General features: G+C 47.8%; 1 protein-coding gene across 1 annotated transcript in view; it reads left to right on the top strand.

The window, feature by feature from the left end:
- Positions 1-6,695, top strand: part of ankrd50l (ankyrin repeat domain 50-like) — a 38,936-nt gene extending 32,241 nt beyond the window's left edge. The window contains exons 4-5 of the mRNA XM_048532090.2: positions 126-3,670; positions 5,146-6,695. Coding sequence (XP_048388047.1) covers positions 126-3,667 — 3,542 coding nt within the window. The 3' untranslated portion in view covers positions 3,668-3,670; positions 5,146-6,695. The remainder of the gene's footprint in view (positions 1-125; positions 3,671-5,145) is intronic.
- The last annotated feature ends 20,677 nt before the right edge of the window (positions 6,696-27,372 follow it).

Here is a 27,372-nt window from a genome sequence, read left to right as displayed (position 1 = left end):
CTCCCTTGCAGGTTGGATTGAGTGAGTTGCATGTGGTCCGGTTAATGCCCTGACCATGTTTAACATGGACCATTCTGCAGGAACCAGCAGCAAATGACTCATTTTACCTGTTCGTCTTCTGGCAGGTTTCCGGAAAATTTGCCTGGATGATCTCCGTAAATCCCACATTGTGAAGGACGTGCAGCAGTACATTCTGTGCCGACTAGACCAGGAGGTGGCTCTGAGGCAGCACCTGACCCGTGACACTGCAGAGATGTTAAACCAGCTTCACATTAAGAGCAATGGGTGTTTCCTGTACTTGGAGAGAGTGTTGGATGGGGTGCTGGATAATTTTATCATGCTGCGTGAGATTCGTGATATTCCTGGCACCCTCAATGGCCTCTACCTTTGGCTGTGCCAACGACTCTTCACCCGCAAGCAGTTCACCAAGATCCAGCCAATCCTCAATGTGATGCTGGCTGCCCAGAGACCTCTGACCCACCAGGAGTTGTTTGAAGCTGTGTGGACCAAGGGCACCTGCTTAACAGCCAGTGATTTCCAATGCAAGATGGAGATGTTGTCCAAACTTCTGTTGGATGGGGAAGGTGGCACCAAAATCGTCTTCCACCACAGCTTTGCTGAATGGCTACTGGATGTTAAGTATTGCACTCAGAAGTACCTGTGCAGTGTGGCACAGGGGCATACCATGCTCGCCATGGCTCTGACCTGCCGTGCCAAGGAATTGACAGCTGCTCAGGTACAAGAATATGCCTGGCACCTCGTCCACTCCCGGCTCCAGACCGAACCTTGCTGCCTGGCGCTCTGGATGCTGTGGAGTGGGGCACCGGTCAGCCGAGACTCCCTGGCCTCCATCTTGCCGGTGGAGCAGAAGGTCCTGCAAGTGCTGGTCAAAGCTGGTGCCTATGCCACTGACCAGGAGGGAGCAGATTCCTCGGGGGTCATTCACCGCGCACTGGAGAGGGAGGACTCCATCCGAATGCTGCTGGAGAATGGGGCCAGTGTCCACCAGCGCGATTCGAGTGGCCGCACACTGCTCGCCAACGCAGCTTACAGCGGCAACCTGGAAGTGGTCAACCTGCTGCTGTCCAGGCAGGCCAACCTAGAGACTGAAGACCACCAAGGACAGACCCCCTTAACCCTGGCAGCTCGCATGGGTCACGCTAAAGTCCTTCACTGCCTGATTTCACATGGTGCCAACATCAATCATGCTGACCAGGAAGGCTGGACTGCATTGCGGTCAGCGGCCTGGGGAGGGCACTCTGAAGCAGTGACAGTGCTGCTGGAGTCTGGGGGGGCTGAGGTGGACAGTGTGGACACTGACCATCGCACAGCACTACGGGCTGCTGCCTGGGGTGGGCATGAAGACATTGCCCTCACCCTGCTGCGACATGGGGCTGAGGTCAACAAGGTGGACACAGATGGGCGGACTGCGCTGATTGCTGCTGCCTACATGGGTCACCGGGAGATGGTGGAGATCTTGCTGGACCATGGTGCTGACATCAATCACAGGGATGCAGATGGGCGCTCAGCACTGTCCGTGGCAGCACTTTGTGTGCCCGCTAGCCGGGGCTATGCCAATGTAGTGAGCCTGCTTATTGAGCGGGGTGCAGAGGTCGGGTACCGGGACCGCGATGGCCTGACCCCACTCCTGGTGGCTGCCTATGAAGGTCACGCAGACGTGGTGGATCTGCTGCTGGAAGGTGGAGCCGATGTGGATGAAGCAGACTCCACTGGGCGTACACCGCTCCTAGCTGCAGCTTCCATGGGTCACGTAGCTGTTGTTAATGCTCTGCTTTTCTGGGGTGCGGCTGTGGACACCATCGACAGTGAGGGTCGAACTGTATTGAGCATCGCTGCTGCTCATGGCAACACTGAGGTGGTGCAGACCCTCCTGGATAGAGGTCTGGATGAGAACCACCGTGATGACATGGGCTGGTCACCCCTTCACATGGCCAGCTTTGAGGGTCACTGCTCTGTCTGCCTGGCACTGATTGAGCAGGGTGCCAGGGTGACAGAGGTGGACAACGATGGAAGGATCCCAGTTATCCTGGCAGCTCAGGAAGGCCATTACCAGTGTGTTGAGGTCCTGCTGGAACATAAATCTCCTGTGGACTGGCGAGGCTACGATGGGCGGACAGCATTATGTTCTGCAGCTCTCGAAGGTCACAAGGAGGTGGTGAAGATGCTGTTGAACAAAGGGGCCAGTGTAGATGTGAAGGATGCAGACGAGAGGCCCTTGCTGTACCTCCTGGCCTTGGACAGGCAGATGGAGATGCTTCAGCTGCTCCTGGATGAAGGAGCTGCTAATCTTGAGGCACAGGACATGGAGGGACGTACAGTACTGCATGTGTGTTGCTGGCAGGGCACCCTGGAGCTGGTAAAGTTACTGGTCAAGTACGGAGCAGATGTGAATGCCTTGGACAATGACCATCGCTCAGCCCTGCATTCAGCAGCCTGGCAAGGCCATTCATCTGTGGTGCAATTTCTGATTGAAAGTGGGGCTCGTGTTGATCACACCTGTAACCAGGGAGCCACTAGCCTCTGCATAGCCTCACAGGAAGGTCACACAGAAGTGGTAAGGATTCTTGTGGAGAAGGGAGCAGATCCTAACCATGCTGACTCATATGGCCGCACCCCAATGAGAGTGGCAGCCAAACGTGGGCAGACAAAAATCATGAAGTTGTTGGAGAAATTTGGTGCACCAGCATTCAATGGCTATTTGGCACCAGCACCTGGGCAGAAAGGGGAGCTACAAACTTCCACGGTGAAGACTCTGTCCTCTGGTACATCCAATAGCTCGGGAAGTCCCAGTGTGGTAGCTGGGGTGATGCTTTCTGCCAACTGCACGGTCAGTGAAAGAAAACAAATAGTGGCAACAAGCTCTCCCTCTGGGTCCCCAGACTCCACTGTGGATCATCGCAAATCTCTCATGTCCAACAACTCTCTGAAAAGTTCCAAAAACTCCTCCATTGTCACCTCATCCACCTCCCATTCTCTGGCCACTGACCAGACGGTGCCCATCGATAGCTTGACCTTCACTCAGCAGATCCAGCAACATTCTCTGCCACGCAGCCGCAGCCGACAGTCCATCCTCACCTCCCCTTCGTCAACACTGGTCAAACCCAAAGCCAACTCTCAGACCAGTGCCATATCAGAGGCAGTAAAGAGCCCAAGTAGGCATGGGGGGAGCACACCCTTATCGAACCCAGCGCTCGGCATCGAGCTGACCAAGACCAGCCCCAAGGCCAAGAAGGGACCATCAGGGAAGGTTGCTGTGACAGGTCTTCCAGAGCAGATTTCCAAAGCAGAAATCACCAAGAGGAGCTTACAGATTGGATCACCACTCATTACGTCAGTTGACAACAACAAACTGCATGCCGAGCAGGAGGCCTCTCCCCTCTCTTGGTACCGTGACAAACAAACTATGTCCTCAGAGCTGGCGGAGAAACAGAATGGAATCCTCGGCAAGTCCCATGGCAGAGGTCCCAGGAGCCCAACCCCCTCTCCCCAAAAGCTGAACAGCACGAGTGCTGTAGAGAAAGTGATGATGGAACCATTGATCACAATCACGACCCTGGATCCTGAACTAAATCTCAAACAAGCTATTAAACTTCAATTTGAGGGTCCAACAAGTGGCTTTAATTCTAAGAAGGAAACACCTCTATGAGGGGTAAGCTGTTAGTGTGTCATTGACTAGCTGGATTTCTTACTCTGGCCTTGCTAAGCCGAAAGACATCAGAACTGAAGGAAATCATTCAGTCCATCAAGTCTGCTCTACCACTCAGTGAGATCATGGCTGATTTGATAATCCTCAGCTCCTACTGTACTGTGTTTTCCCATAACCCTCGATTCTGTTAATGATTAAAATTCTGTCTTAGCCTCAAATATACTTCGTGACACAGCCCTCTGCGGTAAAGAATTGCACAGATTCCCTCCCCACCCGAGAAGAAATTCCTTCTCCTCTTTGGCTTAAATGTGTGACCCCCTCACTGAAGTGATGGTCTGTGGCCCTAGACTCTCCCACAAGGGGAAACAGCTTCTCGGCTTCTGCTGTGAAAAGCCCCCTAATAATCTTGCATGTTACCAGAAAGTCTCCTCTCATTCTGTTAAACTCCATTGAATAAAAGTCCCATCTCCCCTCAGAAAGAGATCCCTCCATACCCAGGATCAGCCACGTGAACCTTCTCTGGACTGTCTCCAAGGTCAGTTTATCTTTCTTTGGATAAGGGACTGCAGCTGTTCATCGTATTCCAGTTATAGCCTGATTCATGCCTTGTAAACTTACAGCAAACTGTCCCTATGTTTACACTGCCTTCCCTTTGAAAGAAAGGCCATTCCATTCTTCCCTAATACTTGGTGAACTTGGATGATAGCATTTTGGGATTCATGGTGTAGGACTTCGAAATCCGTCAGTGCTGCAGCTTTCTGGGGTCTTTCTCCATTTAAATAATAACCAGTTTATCTATTCTACCTGCCAAAGTGCATCACCTCATATTTTCCCACATTATGTCTCATCTTGCACCTTTTTTACTCACTTGTTTAACCTGCCTATAGCCCTCTGTAAACCCTTTATGTCATCCTCACTACATGCCTTCCCCTGTAATTCTGTGTCATTAACACACTTGGCGACAGTGCATTCACTTTTCTCATTCAAGTGATTAATATGCATTGTAAATAATTGCTCTGATTCTTGGCCTTCCACTAATTACAGGTTTCCAGCCTGAACGTGCCTCTCCATATCCCAACTCTCAGTCATATTTTAGTTAGCCAATCCACTGTTCATGTCAAACTACTCCCAATCCATGGCCTCTAATCTTATTAAGTAGACTAACGGGGGCGCTCCCTCAGCGCTGACCCTCCGACGGTGCGGCGCTACCCTCGGCGCTGGCCCTCCGACGGTGCGGCGCTCCCTCGGCGCTGGCCCTCCGACAGTGCGGTGCTCCCTCGGCGCTGGCCCTCCGACGGTGCGGCGCTCCCTCGGCGCTGGCCCTCCGACGGTGCGGCGCTCCCTTAATACTGTGCTGAGTGTGTTGAACTTTTTGTTATTTTTCTCAAGTGGAGTTGAAAGCCATGACCATCTATTACAGAGAAGTGAGTCAGACACTGAGGCTTCCACTCACCTAGTTTTGTCTGTACTTTTCTCAGGAAAGCTTCTGGTGCCTGGCTTGATTGCAGAGAAAGTCGCTGCACTAGGTTCAGACTTCCTGGATTTGAAGAAATACTGTTCTGTGCCATGGGATGGATCTTCTGAGATTCCAGGAAAGGCAGCAGTATTCATCAGGCTCAATTCTCTGGGATAGCACTACATAATTCAGGAAAAGGACTGACCTCTTCCTTATCATATCAATGTATAATTCTGTGAATATGCATTGCAGTCTGCTTTGTTTAATGGCCTACATCTGCTGTAAAACAGTGTGTACAGTATTTGGCTCTTTTCCTGATGCAATCGGGATACAATTTTGATTTTTCTTAATTTTATTTCCTTCAGCATTAATACTTATGGGAAGTGAGTGAAGGTGGTCAGTGGATACCCCTCCCCACTACCCTTCTGGATAGTGCCCTCTGACCTCCTGGTCAGGATATTGAGTTTAAACAGTGTTGAATATAAGCAGGTTCATCTGAGTCTGGGAGCACAGTCACACTGCACCGTTGGTGATGATGGAAAACCACCTACTGTGTCCTGTATTATTCTCCACATCCCGTAATATTTACAAGCTGCGCTGCTGTTACTATTATTGTAATGGTATATATATGCCCATCCCAGCAGTTCAAGTGCCATGACTAGTTGTTATTATAGATGGTTAATGGTGATGTATTTGTCCACGTGAATCATGCAAGTACTGTGGGTTGTATCTTGATTTCTGAGTGCTGGTTATGTTGGATTGATGGAAGATTTCTATAGCTTTGTTTGCTGGGCTGGGAATATGTTTGGGAGGCTGTATTAATGTGCAGGAGTTCAGTATGAACCGGAATCTCCAGGCCCGTAATGTATTGCTGCTTCACACAGTTTGCAATATTTCTTCTTGGGAACAGCTCAACCACCCTCTGCCCGACACATGCCTGCTCATCCTTGCCCCTTGATTACCCCTCAGGGGACAGGGAGAGGGAGCCATTATCCAGGCTGAGAGAAGTGCTTGGATGTACTTACTGGATGTTGAGCTGGGTACATCTGGGTATGACTGCTTCACAGCAATGAATAGAATCCAGGGCCCCTACGGAGGGCAACTGTGACCAAGTTAACTCCTGAGTGGGGACGTGGATGTTGGACACTGAGTTTGGGACACGGTTTGTGGTGTTTGGATTTCTTGACAGGGCTAGGGAGAGATTCACCAGCATTCACTTGATCCTCTGAGGCTGACCTCAGCGTTCCAGATTACCTTGGGGCTGATTCTGGGCTTTGGGAAGAATCTCACTGGTTGCCCTAACTCCCCATTTTCTCATGTACTGTAAAATTTCTGATGGTATTTTTTTAGAGGGAGCAAGCAGGGGTTGCTGGGCAGTGTTGAATTGATTTGTTAATTTTGGTGCTCTTCTGATGTTCATTTCTATGGAGGGTAATTGATCATTTCTGGCATATTCAGCTGGCTGCTGTATTCCTCTCTTTCTGGTTTTTATACATGGATTTTTTTTGAGATAAAGTGTTCCTACTGGAGATTCTTTCCCTCTCATGCCAAATACAAAGCTTTTGGATTTAAGCACATTGTTTTCTTGTGTCTGAACTGCTGCTGGCTCATTCGCTATGCTGTCCATGTGAACAGGTGAAAACAAACATGAATCCTTCAGCACATGTGGCACTAGCAGCGCAGGCTCAGCCAGCAACATTCTCTGCATTGACTCAATAACAGTCTTCCACAATCCAGAGGACACACAAACCATGGCAGGCACTCTAGGATTTTGTTATTCATTCGAGCGGCATGGGCATCAGTAGCTGGACCAGCATTTACCACCTGTTCCTAACTGCCCTGAGGAAAGTGGTGGTACCTTCTTATATTGCTGCAGTCCACCTGCTGTGGGTTGATCCACAATACCCTGAGAGAGGGCATTCCAGGATTCTGACCCAGTGACAGTGAAGGAACAGTGATATATTTCCAAGACAGGATGGTGAATGGCCTGGAGGGGAACTTGCAGGGGGTGGTGTTCCCATGTATCTGCTGCCTTAGTCTTTCTAGATGGAAGTGTTGTGGGTTTGGAAGGTGATGTCTGAGGATCTTTGGTGAATTTCTGCAGTGCATCTTGTAGATAGTACACACTGCTGCTACTGAGTGCTGGGTACTGTCAGAATGGGGGTAGTTCTCCTCAGTGACCTACAGCTAATATTTATCCCTCAACAAACATCACTAAAATAGATGACATTATAGTGATTTTAGCTGTCAGCCAGGTAGACTTCCCAGAATCTGAGTTTCCTGATTAGGCTGTTTATCTGGTTTAATCGGGGACGCCTGGCAGGCACATAAAAAGAGTACAAAAACAAAGTTGCTGGAAAAGCTCAGCAGGTCTGGCAGCATCTGTGGAGGAGAAAACAGAGTTAATGTTTCGGGTCCAGTGACCCTTCCTCAGAATGGTTCAATAATGTTAGGGCCTGAGCACCTTCTTCCCTGTCCTTTATGGGGTGGTGGTCAGTGTGAACGCTGGGGTGGTGGTCAGTGTGGACGCTGGGGTGGGGTCAGTGTGGACACTGGGGATGGTGGTCAGTGTGGACGCTGGGGATGGTGGTCAGTGTGGACGCTGGGGATGGTGGTCAGTGTGGACGCTGGGGGTGGTGGTCAGTGTGGACGCTGGGGGTGGTGGTCAGTGTGGACGCTGGGGGTGGTGGTCAGTGTGGACGCTGGGGGTGGTGGTCAGTGTGGACGCAGGGGCGAGGTCAGTGTGGACGCAGGGGCAAGGTCAGTGTGGACACTGAGGCTGTGGTCACTGTGGATGCAGTGGGCTGGGTCAGCGTGGACACTGGGGGGGAGCTGAAGGTGTTAAACAAGAAATTAGACATGCAAGTATTAAAGGCAACTTCAATCTTTACACAGATTGGACAAATTAAATCAGGAACACCACCAGAGAGGAGGCATTGCTGGAGTGAGTGTGGGATGGTTTTAAGAATACTTTGAGAAACCGACTAGAGAAAAGGCCAGGAAGAGGTGAGATTTCTACTGAAGATGTTGAGGGGATGTAGAGGAGTAAGTGGACAGAGTTCAGAGAGAGGAAATAGTTAAACAAAGGGATTGTTGATAGTAGCTGGGAAAAAGAAAAAGCTGAAAATGGGGCAGCAATGGGTAAACTGTGCCTAAAGCAGCCCTTGTCAGGACAGTGCCCGGTATGTTCATGTGTTGGGTGTGGTAGGGGGTATTGGGGTTGAGATTAAAGGACAGGGAAGAAGGTGCTCAGGCCCTAACATAATTGAACCATTCTGAGGAAGGGTCTCCGGACTTGAAACATTAACTCTGTTTTGTTTTCCACAGATGCTGCCAGACCTGCTGAGCTTTTCCAGCAACTTTGTTTTTGTTCCTGATTTACAGCATCCACTAGGTAGGGAATGGAGGTGCAACTTGAGGTGGAGCAGGGGATAGGTGAAAGGAAGGACAGGTTAGGGAGGCAGGGACGAACTGGGCCGGTTTTGGGATGCAGTGGGGGAAGGGGAGATTTTGAAGCTTGTGAAATCCACATTGATACCATTAGGCTGCAGGGTTCCCAACCAGAATATGAGTTGCTGTTCCTGCAACTTTCGGGTGGCATCGTTGTGGCACTGCAGGAGGCCCAGGATGGACACGTTGTGTGAGGAGTTGAAAGAGTTTGCGACTGGGAGGTGCAGTTGTTTATTGCGAACCGAGCAGAGGTGTTCTGCAAAGCGGTCCCCAAGCCTCCGCTTGGTTTCCCTGATGGAGAGGAAGCCACACCATGTACAGTGGATACAGTATGTCACATTGGCAGATGTGCAGGTGAACATCTGCTTGATGTGGAAAGTCGTCTTGGGGCCTGGGATGGGGGTGAGGGAGGAGGTGTGGGGGCAAGTGTAGCACTTCCTGCGGTTGCAGGGGAAGCTGCCGGGTGTGATGGGGTTGGAGGGGAGTGTAGAGCAGACAAGGGAGTCCCGGAGAGATTAGTCCTTTCAGAAAGCAGACAAGGGTGGGAATGGAAAAATGTCTTTGGTGATGAGGTCGGATTACGGATGTCGGGAGTGACGGAGGATGATGCATTGGATCCGGAGGTTGGTGGGGTGGTATGTGAGGATGAGGGGGATTCTCTTTTGGCAGTTATTGCGGGGGCGGGGTGTGAGGGATGAGTTGCGGGAATTGCGGGAGACGCGGTCAAGGGCGTTTTCGACCACTGCAGTGGTGGTGGTTTGCAGTACTTGAATAATGAAGACATTTGAGATGTATGGGAGTGGAATGCCTCATCCTGGGAGCAGATGTGGCGGAGGAGAAGGAATTGGGAATAAGGGATGGGATTTTTGCAGGAAGGTGGGTGCGAGGAAGTGTATTCTAGGTAGCTGTGGGAGTCCGTGGGCTTGAAATGGATATCGGTTTCCAGGTGGTTGCCTGCAATGGAGACAGAGAAGTCCAGGAACGTGAGGGATACGTTGGAGATGGCCCAGGTTTCACAAACTTCAAAATCACCCCTCCCCCACTGCATCCCAAAACCAGCCCAGCTCGACCCCGCCTCCCTAACCTGTTCTTCCTCTCACCTATCCCCTCCGCCCACCTCAAGCCTCACCTTCATTTCCTACCTACTAACCTCATTCCATCCCCTTGACCTGACAGTCCTCCCCAGACTGACCTATCCCCTCCCTACCTCCCCACCTACTCTCTCCTCTACACGCTCTATCCCTGCCTCCTTAACTTGTCCGTATCCTCTCTACCTATCTTCTCCTCTATCCATCTTTGATCAGCCTTCCCCTCTCTCCCTATTTATTTCAGAACCCTCTTCCCTCCCCCTCCCCCTTTTCTGATGAAGAGTCTAGACCCGAAACGTCAGCTTTTGTGCTCCTAAGATGCTACTTGGCCTGCTGTGTTCTCCAGCTCCACACTTTATCTCTATAAGAATGCAAGTTCCTTTTGCTGTAACGGAACCTTTGAGTCAGTATTGGACATGGGTTCCATTTCCTATTTTGCACGTTGCAGGTTGTATGATTTCCACCTTTTGCTAATTAAATTAAATATTGAGGTCCTTCCCAAAATCCACAAACCCGCCTGCCCTGGTTGACCTATTGTCTCAGCCTGCTCCTGCCTCACCAAACTCATCTCCACCTATCTGGACTCCATTTTCTCCCCCTTGGTCCAGGAACTCCTCACCTACATCTGCGACACCATCCACGCCCTCCACCTCCTCCAGAACTTCCAATTCCCTGGCCCCCAACACCTCATTTTCACCATGGACGTCCGGTCCCTATACACCTGTATTCCTCATGCAGATGGCCTCAAGGCCCTCCGCTTCTTCCTGTCCCACAGGCCCGACCAGTCCCCCTCCACCGACACCCTCATACGCCTAGCCGAACTCGTCCTCACCCTCAACAACTTCTCTTTCACTTCCTTCCACTTCCTACAGACAAAGGGGGTGGCCATGGGTACCTGCATGGGCCCAAGCTATGCCTGCCTCTTTGTAGGTTACGTGGAACAGTCCCTCTTCCGCAACTACACAGGCCCCGAACCCCACCTCTTCCTCCGTTACATTGATGACTGTATCGGCACCGCCTCTTACTCCCAAGAGGAGCTCAAACAGTTCATCCGCTTCACCAACACCTTCCACCCCAACCTCAAGTTCACCTGGGCCATCTCCAACACATCCCTCACGTTCCTGGACCTCTCTGACTCCATCTCAGGTAACCAGCTAGAAACTGATGTCCATTTCAAGCCCACCCTCCTGCAAAAATTCCATCCCCTATTCCCAATTCCTTCGCCTCCGCCACATCTGCTCCCAGGATGAGGCATTCCACTCCTGCTTATCCCAGATGTCCTCGTTCTTCAAGGACCACAACTTGCCCCCTGCAGTGGTTGAGAGCGCCCTTGACTGCATTTCCTGCGTAACATTCCCTCACACCCCGCCCCCGCAACAACCGCCCTAAAAGGATCCCCCTCGTCCTCACATACCACCCCACCAACCTCCAGATACAACGCATCATCCTCCGACACTTCCGCCATCTACCATCCGACCCCACCACACAAGACATTTTTCCATCCCCACCCTTGTCTACCTTGTGGAGAGACCATTCTCTCCATGACTCCCTTGTCCGCTCCACACTGCCCTCCAACCCCACCACACCCGGCCCCTACCCCTGCAACCGCAGGGAGTGCTACAGTTGCCCCCACACCACCTCCCTCACCCCCATCCCAGGTCCCAGGATGACTTTCCATATTAAGCAGACGTTCACCTGCACATCTGCCAATGTGATATACTGTATCCACTGTACCCGGTGTGGCTTTCTCTACATTGGGGAAACCAAGCGGAGGTTTGGGGACCCTTTTGCAGAACACCTCTAATCGGTTCGCAATAAACAACTGCACCTCCCAGTCGCGGACCATTTTAACTCCCCCTCCCCTCAGACGACCTGTCCATCATGGGTCTCCTGCAGTGCCACAATGATGCCACCCGAAGGTTGCAGAAACAGCAACTCATATTCCGCTTGGGAACCCTGCAGCCCAATGGTATCAATGTGGACTTCACAAGCATCAAAATCTCCCCTTCCCCCACTGCATCCCAAAACCAGCCCAGCTTGTCCCCGCCTCCCTAACCTGTTCTTCCTCTCACCTATCCCCTCCTCCCACCTCAAGCTGCACCTCCATTTCCCACCTACCTACCTCATCCTGCCTCCTTGACCTGTCCGTCCTCCCTGGACTGACCTATCCCCTCCCTACCTCCCCACCTAAACTCTCCTCTCCACCTATCTTCTTTTCTCTCCATCTTCGGTCTGCCTCCCCCCTCTCCCTATTTATTCCAAAACCCTCACCCCATCCCCCTCTCTGATGAAGGGTCTAGGCCTGAAGCATCAGTTTTTGTGCTCCTGAGATGCTGCTTGGCCTGTGTTCATCCAGCTCTACACTTTGTTATCTTGGATTCTCCAGCATCTGCAGTCCCCATTATCTCTTAATATTGAGGTCGCTCTGGATACCAATCTCTTGCAGGCTGAGATCAAATCTCTTTGCATTGAAACCAAATGTATTGAAGGTTATGACGTTGTCTGAAGTGTAATCTCAATGTACTGTTATTTCCACAAGCTGGGGTCCATCCTTTTTTACTTAACCACAGTGGTTTTGTGACTGAACTAAAAATCCAGTATGTGATATGAAATTTGATATGAAAGTTTGCAACCACCTAGAAACCGATTTTCATTTCAAGTCCACCGACTCCCACAGCTACCTAGAATACACCTCCTCCCACCCACCTTCCTGCAAAAATTCCATCCCCTATTCCCAATTCCTCCGCCTCCACCGCATCTGCTCCCAGGATGAGGCATTCCACTCCCGCACATCCCACATGTCCTCATTCTTCAAGGTGGTTGTTCAGTATGTATCCAGACCTTTGAGTGGTACGAGAAGGCAGCACACCATTACCTTCTCATGCCAATTAGGGATGGGTGATAAATGCCAGCCTCAGAAACAGACATGTGTACACTTTAAAGCAACTGTGCATTTTCAGCCTTTCACTCCAGGACCTTAGCAAATCGTAAATCAGAAACACCACAGCAGTGTCACTCAGTTCAATGAATCTGTGGGCACTGTTTCCACCTGCTGGGCATTCTGTGCACAGCAGCTCCATTCACTGTGGAAAATGCAAATGCGCGTATCCAATGAGCAGCAGTGTTTTGCTTCGCATGCTAGAAGCAAATGTGGCAGTCACCCATTTGACTCTCACATGGATAGTGCACTAACTAACCCTTAGTTTGGGTAAGAGACTGAAGTGGAAGTGTTGAGCGTAATTGCAGACATGAAGGCCTTTGTGGAGAACTACCCACAGTTTAAGAAGATGTCAGGGACTGTGTCCAAACATGTCACAGTGGTTGGAGAGTTATCGCGATTGGTCAGTGAGCATCACTTAATGGAGGTGTCAGAGGTGAAGCAGGAGTTGGCCTGTCAGAATGACCACTCCAGTGCCTTGCAGGTGAGAGAGGGGAGGGAGAGAGAGAGAAGGGTGGGACTATTGGAGTGACCACTCTAGTACATGGTCCAGAGGGAGGGAAGGAGAACAGAGAGAGATACTGAGAAGTTCCGCTCCAGTGCCCTTCAGGAGTGGGAGGAGAACAGAATGGGTGTGTAAAGCAAGTGGTTGGAGGCAGGGGAAGGAGAGACCATAGCAGCGTGAACAAAGGCATCTTGTTTCATCACTTGCTCCATCATGTCAGCAGCAGGCAATTCTGAGAGAAGCCAGGAGAGAGGGCAGTCTGATTCCCAATGTCTGTCTATCCTGTGGTTTTTTAGTGGCCTGATATCCTGTTCCATTTAACTTTGTGCTGTGCACAGCAGCAAGAATACTACCCTCAAGTCTCATGGCCGAGACAGTAATTCACTTGTTATACATATGTACATATGGATGATGATGGGGTAGTGTAGGGGGAGGGGCTTAGATTAGATCACAGGTTGGTGTAACTTCGAGGGCTGAAGGGCCTGTTCTGCGCTGTATTGTTCTATGTACTTCTATGTTCTATGTAACATTGAGCCTGTGTAGACCATTCTCATCATCACTGTCAGATGAAACTGCTCGGGAAACTCTGATGGGAGTGGAACAGATCCATGAGGCATATCTCCTTTCATTATCTATAGACTGTCCTATGAGAAGAGGTCCAGTAAACTGCATGTATAGTGTCTAATTTGGCAGAAATATAGGTCATCTAATGGAGGCATCCAAAATTCTGAAGGGTCTTGATAATGTCAATATGAAGAGATTGTCTGCTTGGTTGGGAATCTAGAACATAGGTGCAGTGTTAGGGTGAAGGGTCAATCACTGAGGACTGAGATGAGGACATATTTCACTCAAAATGGAGAGCTTGTTTTCTCTTTGCTAAGGGTTTATATTTGAGGCTGGGATAGACAGGCTGTCAGGTTTCTCAGGAAATCCAGGGATTTGGGGAGTGGGTAGGAAAGTAAAATTGAAGTCCAAGATTTGCCATTAATGTATGGCTTGGGAAAGTACAGGATAAACAATGGCTCTCGGACTGCCCTGGGCCATGCCAGTGTTGTGCTGCACATCAGTCATTTCTTTCAATCGCACCCAATTAGCAAGCTGTATTCTGTTCTCCATAATGTTTATCCTGCATTGATGTTATTCACCTCCAATACTTCTTAAGACAGTGAGTCACATTCCCAGCAATCTCTGGAAAGGCAGTTTCCCCTGAGTTGTCCACTCTTACTTGGGACTTATATGTACAACCCAAAGTTTTAGTCTTTGCAATAAGTGGAAACATTTTCCTTTGTTTCCTATAAACTCACTTCATAATTTTGAAAATGTTTTTCGATTTACGAATCTTCTCTTCACTGGGAGAGAGTGGGGAGAGAATACAACAACTTTTAAAAATATGTGTTTTGGAATGCAGCAAAATCATTGTATTTAAGTTTAGGTTAACCCTAGGAGAAATATGAGAAATACGTTGTGGGACAGACATTGCTCAATAAAGGTGGGATCTCTCAATGAGATTAAACCACCTATAACTTCCAGTTGCATGAGGAATTGGGGCAGACCTTCAGGCTCAACAATTGCCTCATTTCTATTTCCACATATTCTGCAAACCCATTTTTTAAAAAAGTGCTCATGGGGTGCAGGTGTCACTGGCTGGGCTCTGCAACTCTTGCCCATCCCTAGTTGCCCCTTGAGAAGGTGGGGGTGGGCTGCCTTCTTGCACTGCTGCAGTCCTCCTGATGTGGGTTGACCCACAATGCCCTTAGGGAGGGAATTCCAGGATTTTGACCCAGCGACACTGGAGGAGCAGTAACACATTTTCAAGTCAAGATGGTGAGAGGCTTGGACAGAAACTTGCAGCCTTCAAATCCATTACCTAAGATCATAGTATGTGAGAGCAGAAGTAGGTCATTTGGCCCACTGAGCTCCATTAATGACAATTCCTCCATGATAAGGTCATAAATGGGGATGTTCGCTGATGATTACACAAGTTCAGCACCATTCGTGACTCCTCAAATACTGAAACAGTTCATGATCAAATGCAACAAGATCTGGACAATATCCAGGCCTGGGCTGACAAGTGGCAAGTAATATTTGTGCCACACAAATGCCAGGCTATAGCAATCTTCAATAAGAGACAATCTAACCATTGTCCCTTCACACTGAATGGTGTTACAATCACTGAATTCCCTGCTATCTACATCCTGGGCATTACCATTGACCAGAAACTCAACTGGACTCACCACATGAACACAGTGGCTACAACAGCAGGTCAGCGGCTGGGAACACTACAGCAAATAACTCACATTCTGATTCCCCAAAGCATTTTCCACCATCAACAAGGCACAAGTCAGGAGTATGATAGAATATTCCCCATTTGCCTGGATGGGTGCAGCTCCAACAACATTTAAGATACTTGACACCATCCAGGTCAAAGCAGCCCACTTGATTGGCACCACATCCACTCCCTCCACCACCAATGCTCAGTAGCAGTAGTGTGTACTATCTACAACATGTACTGCAGAAATTCACCACTTGATTTCATCTCGAAGGACGAAGTCCCCAGATACATGGGGACACTACTACTTGTAAGTTCCCTTCTAGCCTTTCCAAGACTGACCGAGTTAATGTTTAAACCCCTTCCTAATAATGTCAAACACCCATATGCCACTAGTTTAAAATCCAAAGATGAAAAAAAAAGTACGTGTATGTATATAAATCGGACACCCACTCATCCCAATATCTATATAAAGACAGATAATCTCAGAGACATATAATAGAAACATACTTTGTAGTGACAATTATTATTCAATTATTTAATTAATATTGTTTAAAATCATACAGTAATATATTTTGAATATCACACTGAGTAGTGCAACTGGAACCTTTCTGTCTATTATACTGCTGTTGACCAGAGTGAAGCTTATTTAAATGAATGAATGAATGATGGATTTTATTGTCATGTGTATTTTACAGTTAGAAATACAGTAAAACAGTGAAAATCGTTCTGAAGGAATTCTAATTCAGCTATTTAAGCTTAAGGAGGAAAGAGTTAGGTAAATTTAGAACTTATGTTCTTATGTTGTGACCAGGGGAGGTGATAGCCAACTGGTATTATCGCTGGAATGTTAATGCAGAGACCTGGATAGTGTTCTGGGGACCTGGGTTCAAATTCCACCATGGCAGATGGTAGAACTTGAATTCAATAAATATCTGGAATTAAGAATCCAATGATGACCACAAATCCATTGCTGACTGTCAGGGAAAACCCATGTGGTTCACTAATGTCCTTTAGGGAAGGAAACTGCCATCCCTTAGCCGGTCTGGCCTACATGTGACTCCAGACCCACAGCAATGTGGTTGACTCTTAACTGCCCTCTGGGTAATTAGGGATGGACAATAAATGCTGCCTGGCCAATGACGTGCTCATCCCGTGAATGTATAAAGGAATAAAAACCTACCTCTTTTTCTGCTGTACCCCATCGCTGAATGTTGGTCTACACTGGCTGCGCCCACTATTCCTTTGAATTTAAAATTCTGTCCTCATTCACATCTCTGAAAGCCGTTGCTTCTCTCTATGTCAATATTCAAGAATTTTCTGTATTTTCCAATTCTGGCCTTTGCCACACCTCCTACTTTCTTCAGTCCATCATTCAGCTATCTAGGCCCTAATCTCTGGTAGCACCCTCAAAATGTCTGCACTTCTTTCATTTAAGATGTTTCATAAAGCCGACCTGCTCAACCAACCTGCCCTGAAGTCTGGATGAACACAGCAGGCCAAGCAGCATCTCAGGAGCACAAAAGCTGACGTTTCGGGCCTAGACCCTTCATCAGAGAGGGGGATGGGGAGAGGGAAGCCTCTTGCTCCTCAGAGGAGCTCGAACAGTTCATCCACTTCACCAATACCTTCCACCCCAACCTTCAGTTCACCTGGGCCATCTCCAGCACATCCCTCACCTTCCTGGACCTCTCAGTCTCCATCTCAGGCAACCAGCTTGTAACTGATGTCCATTTCAAGCCCACCGACTCCCACAGCTACCTAGAATACACCTCCTCACACCCACACTCCTGCAAAAATTCCATCCCCTATTCCCAATTCCTCCGCCTCCGCCGCATCTGCTCCCACGATAAGACATTCCACTCCCGCACATCCCAGATGTCCAAGTTCTTTAAGAACCGCAACTTTCCCCCCACAGTGATCGAGAACGCCCTTGACCGCGTCTCCCGTATTTCCCGCAACACATCCCTCACACCCCGCCCCCGCCACAACCGCCCCAAGAGGATCCCCCTCGTTCTCACACACCACCCTACCAACCTCCGGATACAACGCATTATCCTCCGACACTTCCGCCATTTACCATCCGACCCCACCACCCAAGACATTTTTCCATCCCCTCCCCTGTCAGCTTTCCGGAGAGACCACTCTCTCCGTGACTCCCTTGTTCGCTCCACACTGCCCTCCAACCCCACCACACCCGGCACCTTCCCCTGCAACCGCAGGAAATGCTACACCTGTCCCCACACCTCCTCCCTCACCCCCATCCCAGGCCCCAAGATGACATTCCACATTAAGCAGAGGTTCACCTGCACATCTGCCAATGTGGTATACTGCATCCACTGTACCCGGTGCGGCTTCCTCTACATTGGGGAAACCAAGCGGAGGCTTGGGGACCGCTTTGCAGAACACCTCCGCTCAGTTCGCAACAAACAACTGCACCTCCCAGTCGCAAACCATTTCCACTCCCCCTCCCATTCTCTAGATGACATGTCCATCATGGGCCTCCTGCAGTGCCACAATGATGCCACCCGAAGGTTGCAGGAACAGCAACTCATATTCCGCCTGGGAACCCTGCAGCCATATGGTATCAATGTGGACTTCACCAGTTTCAAAATCTCCCCTTCCCCTACTGCATCCCTAAACCAGCCCAGTTCGTCCCCTCCCCCCACTGCACCACACAACCAGTCCAACCTGTCTCTGCCTCCCTAACCGGTTCTTCCTCTCACCCATCCCTTCCTCCCACCCCAAGCCGCACCCCCAGCTACCTACTAACCCCATCCCACCTCCTTGACCTGTCCGTCTTCCCTGGACTGACCTATCCCCTCCCTACCTCCCCACCTACACTCTCTCCACCTATCTTCTTTACTCTCCATCTTCGGTCCGCCTCCCCCTCTCTCCCTATTTATTCCAGTTCCCTCTCCCCATCCCCCTCTCTGATGAAGGGTCTAGGCCCAAAACGTCAACTTTTGTGCTCCTGAGATGCTGCTTGGCCTGCTGTGTTCATCCAGCCTCACATTTTATTATCTTGGAATTCTCCAGCATCTGCAGTTCCCATTATCTCTGCCCTGAAGGCTCCTTTTTTGGCTTGATGTCAGTGTTTTTTTTTTCTGAATGTATTCATGTGAAGGGCATGAGACATTCAACAGTAATAGTTCTGTATTCACTTACACCCATAAAACCAAGACCTCTGATCTCCACCAGTTCTGGCTTCTTGAGCATTCCCAGTTTTAATTGTTACTTCATTGGTGACTGTGACCTTAGCTGCCTGGATTTCTCTGCCTATGCATTGAACTCTCTTCCCCTCTTCTTGAAGGTGCTCCTTAGAGATTTTGGTCACCTGCGCTACTATCTCCTAAGGTCGCTTGGTTTCAAATGATTTTTCATGACACTTCTGTGATGATGTTTAATTAGGCTAAAGACTCAATATTCTAAATTACAACAGTGCTTGCACTTCTAAAGTTCTCCATTGGCTGTAAAACATTTTGGCAATATACAAATGGATGACTTCCATGTGTACACTGATGCTGAGCTCACCTTTCAGTTTCATCCCTTGACTCCATGTTTCTTATCCATCATCCTGAACCACCACTAATTCCCACAGGACCAGAAAATGGCTAATGTAACACCCTGTTCAAGAAGGGAAAGAAAGTAGAAGACAGGAACCTCTAGACCAGCTAATGTGACCTTGATTGTTGGTAAAATATTAGAGTCCATTATTAAGGAGGAAATTGTGGAGTACTTGGTACACGGTAAAATAGTCAGCATGGCTTCATCAAGGGGCGGTCATGCCTAACACATTTGTTAGAATTCTTTGAGGCGGTAATGAGCAAGTTAGACAAAGGAAAGCCAGTTGACGTGATCTATTTGGATTTCCAGAAGGACTTTGAGGTGCCACACGGGACACTGCTAAACAGGAAAAGAGCCCACAGTGTTATGGACAAGGTACTGGCTTAGATAGAGGATTGGCTGACTAGCAGAAAGCAGAGAGTCAGGATAAATAAGACTTTTTCAGATGGTAGCTGGTGACTAATGGAGTTCCACAGAGGTCTGTGTTGGGACAACTATTTGCGTTACACATTAACAATTTGGTTGAAGGAACTGAGGGTATTGTGGCTACGTTTGCAGAGGATACAAAGAGATGTGAAATGTGAGATGTTGTATTTTTGCTAAGAGTAACCAGGGCAAGACTTACACAGTTAATGGTAGGGCCCTGGCTAGTACTGCCAAACAAAAGGTGCAGATGTATAGTTCCTTGAAAGTGGAGTCAAAAGTAGACAGGGTGATGAAGATGGTATTTGGCACACTTGCCTTCATTGGTCAGAACTTTGAGTATGGGAGTTAGGATGCCATGTTGTGGCTGTACAGCACACTGGTGCAGCTACTTTTGGAACACTGTGGGCAATACTGGTTACCCTGCTATAAGAATGATGTTGTCAAATTTGGAGAGGGTGCATAAAAGATTTACAAGGATAGTGCCAGCACTGGAGGGTTTGAGTTATAGGGACTGACTGATTAGTGATGTTCTAGGGGTAGAACTCTGTGTGGTCAGTTTATACTGATTCAGTGAGCATTTGTCAACTGGTGGGCCTTTTTTTCCTAAAGCATTGGTGGCTGAGGGAGTCTTTATCAAGAGGAGCCAAGGAGTAACTTTTTCACACAGAGGGTGGTGTGTGTATGGAATGAGCTGCCAAAGGAAGTGGTGGAGGCTGGTACAATTACAACATTTAAAAGGTATCAGGATGGGTATATGAATAGGAAGGGTTTAGAGGGATATGGGCCAAATGCTGGCATATGGGACCAGGTCAAATTGGGATGGCTGGTCAGTGTGGTGTTTTTGTCACCTCTTCAAAACGCAATCAAGTTAGTGGCACAATTTCCCATTCACAAAGCCATGATGATTATCCCTAACAGTCCTTCCCATTCCAAATGCATGTAAATCCTGTCTCTCAGAATTCCCTCCAATAACATAAACAGTATTAACATAAGGCTCAATACTGTGAGGCCTGGATAGATTTTTATTTAAACTAATTCATGAGACTGGGAGCAATTGTTCCATGGTAAGGGCACTATAGACATTTGGAGACTGTTTAAGGAACAGTTGTTGCGAGTGACGAGTAAATATGTCCCTCTGAGACAGGCAAGAAGGGGTAAGATAAAGGAACCTTGGATGACGAGAGCGGTGGAGCTTCTTGTGAAAAGGAAGAAGGTAGCTTACAGAAGATGGAGGAAGCTAGGGTCAAGTTCAGCTAGAGAGGATTACACGCAGGCAAGGAAGGAGCTCAAAAATGGTCTGAGGAGAGCCAGGAGGTGGCACGAGAAAGGCTTGGCAGAAGGAATCAGGGAAAACACAAAGGCATTTTACACTTATGTGAGGATTAAGAGAATGGTCAAAGAAAGAGTAGGGCCGATCAGGGATAGCATAGGGAACTTGTGTGTGGAGTCTGAGGAGGTAGGGGAAGCCCTAAATGAGTTTTTTGCTTCTGTCTTTACGAAAGAAATGAACTTTGTAGTGAATGAAACCTTTGAAGAGCAGGTGTGCATGCTGGAATGGATAGAGATAGAGGAAGCTGAATGTGCTGAAAATTTTGTCAAACATTAAGATTGACAAGTCGCCAGGCCCGGACCAGATTTGTCCTCGGCTGCTTTGGGAAGCGAGAAATGCAATTGCTTCGCCACTTGCGAGGATCTTTGCATCCTCGCTCTCCACTGGAGTCGTACCTGAGGACTGGAGAGAGGCAAATGTAATTCCTCTCTTCAAGAAAGGAAATAGGGAAATCCCCGGCAATTACAGACCAGTATGTCTCACGTCTGTCATCTGCAAAGTGTTAGAAAGGATTCTGAGGGATAGGATTTATGACCATCTGGAAGATCATGGCTTGATCAAATGCAGTCAACACGGCTTTGTGAAGGGCAGGTCATGCCTCACAAACCTTATCGAGTTCTTTGAGGATGTGACTAGAAAGGTTGACGAGGGTCGAGCTGTGGATGTGGTGTATATGGACTTCAGTAAGGCATTTGATAAGGTTCCCCATGGTAGGCTCATTCAGAAGGTCAGGAGGAATGGGATACAGGGGAACTTAGCTGTCTGGATACAGAATTGGCTGGCCAACAGAAGACAGCGAGTGGTAGTAGAAGGAAAATATTCTGCCTGGAGGTCAGTGGTGAGTGGTGTTCCACAGGCCTCTGTCCTTGGGCCTCTACTGTTTGTAATTTTTATTAATGACTTGGATGAGGGGATTGAAGGATGGGTCAGCAAGTTTGCAGACGACACAAAGGTTGGAGGTGTCGTTGACAGTATAGAGGGCTGTTGTAGGCTGCAGCGGGTCATTGACAGGATGCAGAGATGGGCTGAGAGGTGGCAGATGGAGTTCAACCTGGATAAATGCGAGGTGATGCATTTTGGAAGGTCAAATTTGAAAGCTGAGTACAGGATTAAGGATAGGATTCTTGGCAGTGTGGAGGAACAGAGGGATCTTGGTGTGCAGATACATAGATCCCTTAAAATGGCCACCCAAGTGGACAGGGTTGTTAAGAAAGCATATGGTGTTTTGGCTTTCATTAACAGGGGGATTGAGTTTAAGAGTCGTGAGATCTTGTTGCAGCTCTATAAAACTTTGGTTAGACCGCACTTGGAATACTGCGTCCAGTTCTGGTCGCCCTATTATAGGAAAGATGTGGATGCTTTGGAGAGGGTTCAGAGGAGGTTTACCAGGATGCTGCCTGGACTGGAGGGCTTATCTTATGAAGAGAGGTTGACTGAGCTCGGACTTTTTTCATTGGAGAAAAGGAGGAGGAGAGGGGACCTAATTGAGGTATACAAGATAATGAGAAGCATAGATAGAGTTGATAGCCAGAGACTATTTCCCAGGCCAGAAATGGCTAACACGGGGGGTCATAGTTTTAAGCTGGTTGGAGGAAAGTATAGAGGGGATGTTAGAGGTGGGTTCTTTACACAGAGAGTTGTGAGAGCGTGGAATGCGTTGCCAGCAGCAGTTGTGGAAGCAAGGTCATTGGGGTCATTTAAGAGACTGCTGGAGATGCATATGGTCACAGAAATTTGAGGGTGCGTACATGAGGATCAATGGTCGGCACAACATCGTGGGCTGAAGGGCCTGTTCTGTGCTGTACTGTTCTATGTTCTATGTTAGATGTGGGTATCACTGACCTGGCAGCATTTCTTGCCCATCCCTAATTGCCCAGAGAGCAGTTACCAGTCAACCATTTTGCTGTGGTAACAAGGTATGGGGCTGGATGAACACAGCAAGCCAAGCAGCATCTTAGGAGCAGGAGCTGTGGGTTGGAGTCACATGTAAGCTAGACCAGGTAAGGAAGACAGATTTCTGTCCATAAAGGACATTAGTCAATGAGATAGGGTTTTTCAACAATCAAAAATGGTTTTATGGTCATCATTAGACTCCTAACTTCAGATTTTTATTGGATTCAAAGTCCACCATCAGCTGTAATGGAGCAGATAGAGCCTAGGTCCTCTGAATGTGGCATGGGTGTGGAGAAGATGTTTCCACTGGTAGGAGAGACCAGGACCCAAGTGCACAGCTTCAGAGTGCAAGATGACCCATGAGAACTGAGGTGAGAAGGAATTTCTTCAGCCAGAGGTTGGTTAATCTGTAGAGCTCAATGCCACAGAGAGCCATGAAGAGCAAGAAATTGAGTGCATTTACAAGAGACAGATAGGTTCTTTATTAGTAAGGGGATCAAGGGCTGTAAGGGAAGGAGGGAGAATGGGGCTGAGAAACATATTAATGATGGAATGGTGCAACAGCTTAAATAAGCTGAATGACCCAATTCAGCTTCTCTATCTTATAAGTCAAATGAACCAATTTCTCTCCGCTTCAAGAACACAATACTCAAAATGCTGATACCACATTGTCCTTTCTCTCTGCCATCAACAAAATCTCTTGTTCTGATGATCTCACCAGCTCCTCACTCAGGTTCAAGTTATAAATGTGCATCCAAAACAACACCGAGCAGGACCCCATGACCAAATGTCTGTCCTGCTGGTATTTATTAATGTAGGAGTGTTGGCCAGGACCCTGGGAAAACTCCTTTGAATGCCATCTGCCTGACAAAGTAGAAAGGAGTTGCAAGGCGAAACAATTGATTGCTAAGATGAATGCAGTGGGATGTTGTAGGGGTGGAACTTTGTGTGGTCAGTTTATACTGATTCAGTGGGCATTTGTCAACTGGTGAATTTCCTCTATCTGTAGCGAAACACCTTGATACAATTGTGCATGCTATCCACCACAGCAATGTGCCCATCTTGGACAAGTGCAAGCCCCCGAGGGCTGCTAAGTCCACTATCCGCGACAATGCTGGCAGCACCTAATGGAGTGAAGAGGATAATTGAATGCTTGTGCCTCCAATCTACCACCAGCACATTGTCTTGCTCATCGATGCAGACACCCCATGGGTTTGAAAGCTCAGTGGTCAAGCTGGATTTGGTGCTGCCCAGGACACGAAGTACCTGTAATTCTCTATCCAGAACTTTCACACAGCAACCACCATCAAAACCTCTCTCTGAGACAGCAACATGCTCTGAGCTGTTGATGCTGATAAAATAAGGCTTATTGAAGCCAGGCACTACCTTGGTGTCCAGCTTTTGTGCAGTTTGTGGATCCAGGGTCAAGACTGAGATGATTCCTTGCTTTGTGTCAGTGATGAGGAACTGGTCACACATGTTGACAGTGATGCCCCGTGGGTTTTGGAAATCTTCAGTGATGATGCTGAGGAGTTTCCCATGCCTGCTGTAAATATCTAATGACTTATTGGAGATGTTGCTCAGGGCGAGCAGGCCCTGGCTACTCATTGAAATGTCGAAGTAAGTGCCGCGTTCCAAACGCATTTGTTGAGTGATGTTGCCTTTCCTGTTCATGGCCTTCAGTCTCTTGTTCCCATAATCCACCACATACATGTCACCTTGAGGGGTAGTGTGGATGCCATAGGGAAGATTCAGATCTGTTTGGCCACAGCCATACTTTCCAAACTGTTCAACAAGAACATTTTTGAAGAAAGGAGCTCCTCTCTGAACTTGGCAGCTCAAGTTGACCTCACTTTTGCTCCAAGTTTTTGAAGCAGCGAGGGATGAATGAGGTTTCTCCCTTCGATAATGGTCATTGGCTTTCATCCATGCAGCCACTTTAGCAGAGGCCCCACTGGAGACAACAGAAAGAAAGTTGGACTGTGATATTGGAGATGGCGAGATCTTCCCATCTCCTTGAATTGCAGCTTCAGGTTTCCTGGTCACCTTTAGCCCAATCTGTGGCCTGTGACCTTTGAACTCTGAGGAATTGATATGAGATATTCTATGGTGACTCGAAGACTTTATCTTCTCTATAGACAACGACAGACATTCTTCAGTGTTCAGAAATGAGTCACTGTTTAAATTTGTACTCAGTCTTCTGGCTGGAATAGGGGACCTCCCTTTGGAATTCCTGATTTGAGATGAACCTTTCTTATTAATCTCACATCCAACAGTTTTGGTAAACTGAGACTGGTATCTCCCCTTTGAGTGATGCTGCACCAATTTTGAGGGAGACTGAGTTTTTAAAATCCTGCTGGGTATTTTCTTCCTTTCTTCAAGACTTCGAGGTGAATTGACCAGGAAGGTATTGGAAGAGTCCAGGCTTTCAGGGGGTGAGAAACTCCTTTGTGAAAGATTTTCTAGCTTGTCTTGATAAGGATCATTGAACATCCTGAGTTCTGGGATTATAGGTCTGTCATTTGCAGATAGATTCAGACAGCTTTTACTGAAGCTCATCTTAAATCTTCTGTTCATTGCTGGGGTCTCAGTGTCACTTGCTGCAATATTCCTGCAGTTGTGCTTGCTTGGTGCCTTGTTGATTGAGTTCATTGATGTCCAACATGACATTTTAAGAAACCTACCGCTTTGCAATGCAGAAGGCACACGACTGGCCTTGCAGAGCTCAGGATTGTTTTCCCTGGTCTGGTTCATTGCTTTCGTGTTCATCACTGTAGGGTGTTCAGTAAAGGTGAGATTTTCTGAATCATCATCAGAGATAAAAGTTGTAGTCACTCTGAAAAGTGAATCATCATCAGTTGGTTGGGAAGTTTCTGTCTGAGATAAATCAAATGTTGAGTCACCTCCAAGACACTCCTGTTGTTTGGGGGGGTTTGATTGATTTGCTTCATTTCTGTATGTCACAGCCCCGAGACATTGTGAGATAGAGTTGTGAACAGGTACACAAGTCTTTGGATGAATCTGTGTGGACGAGACTTCATGGCTATTAATTGGAGAGGTGATAGTTTGAGAATCCAGTGCAGGTTCAAGTTGATTTCTCATCACTGAGTAGTTATTGTTAATTTGCTGTTGATTCCTTTGAGCCTGTAAAGTGTAATGAGACGTCACAGATGAATGTGAGGATTCCTCAGCCAAAGATTCTATTCCTTGCTCATTCCCGTTTTGACTGGACAGACTTGAATTTTGTACACCAGGGCACTGAGTACTCATGGAGTCATGAATATCTGTGTCTTTATTCACAGAGGGATACCTGCTCATTCTCTTTTCTAGCATCTCTGAATCCTCCAGTCCATTTGGTGAAACTGCAAGGGAACATTCACCATCCAGCCATGAAGCTGAAGTATTCCCTTTCTCAAGAAAGGCGAAAGCTGCACACCTTCCATAATCTGCACCTCCAGGATCCTCCCTCTGAATTGGACTAAAGTCTGCTGTGTTAGGAAATGAACCTGTTTGATGGTTAGCAACCCTCAGAGGAGGCTTATTTCGTGAGGACAGTACATTACTGCAAGGCTGGGTGCTCTTGTGAAGCATCTTCGCTTTGTTGCTCAGTATTTCTCCATCAGTTCCTTTCCAGTTCCGTTCAGCATCCATGTTGTCCTGTAAGGACAGACCTAAAGCATCTTGAACATTTGAAGGATCTCCTGCCAGAGTATAGCTTTGACTAATGCTGCTGCAGTCTGGATTTTGCAAAGAGACTGTTCTATTAATGGTACATTCTCTGCTGTCACTTAAAGTTGCACTCCCCACCACATCTTTGTGTTGTAGCACTGAGCTACACCTCTGCTCTCCAAGAATCACTGGACTCCAAACCTCACCACTTTGACATAGAGAGAAGGAGAATTGAATGGATTGTTCCTCAGATACTATCTCTCCCAGTTTCAGGCCCTGATGGAGCCTTGGCACAAACTGAGGCTTTTTCAATGTGATATTGAAACTCTTCTCTTTGGAGAACAACTTGTCCATTTGTTCCTGAATCTTTCTGCTAATTGTGTGCTTGCCTTCAGAATTTATAAGTGTCTGAAGTTCAGAGCAAAGCAGTAAAATCTGCTCTTGTCTCTGGTCAATTTTGGAAATTCCTTCTTGGAGGTTTATTTGGTTAGATTCCTGCAGCGTTGTCAGCTGTCTCTTCAGTTCACATTGTTCTTCCTCTATTTTGTTCAGGAAGACTTGTTCTTGTTGAAGAATTAACAGCCGAACACATTCGGAGGAATTGTAGACCTGTTCATGTTCCTTGATATTGTTGGATCTGAGGTCTTCAAGTCTCTGATAGTCTTTTTGGAGCTTGGTCAACAACTTTACATATTCCTCCATTGTTGCTTTGTTGTGACGTGGATGATGCTGAGATGAGATTGAATGTTTACCTAACTTATGAAGATCAAGTCAGTCCACTTTTTGCTCAACTCTTACCTACAGGAAAACAGTCAACTCATTAAGTGTGCTTTCACATTGTTCATATAGTCATCAAATCACTGAGTCATAGAGCATGACAACAGACCCTTCAATCCAACCAGTCCATGCTGACCATGTTCCCAAAACTAAACTAGTCCCACTTGCCTGCATTTGGCACACATCCTTCCAAATCCTTGCTACTCACATACTTATTTAATGTCTTTTAAATGTTGTAACTGTATTGCATCTACCACTTCCCCCGGTAGTTCATTCCACACATGAAGGTATGCATAGAGTTAATGGGAGTTATCTTTTCTCTAGGTTGGGGGATTTC

This window comes from Stegostoma tigrinum, chromosome 6 (genome assembly GCF_030684315.1).
Source record: "Stegostoma tigrinum isolate sSteTig4 chromosome 6, sSteTig4.hap1, whole genome shotgun sequence".
Lineage (NCBI taxonomy): Eukaryota > Metazoa > Chordata > Chondrichthyes > Orectolobiformes > Stegostomatidae > Stegostoma > Stegostoma tigrinum.
This window is presented reverse-complemented; position numbering and strand designations above follow the sequence as displayed.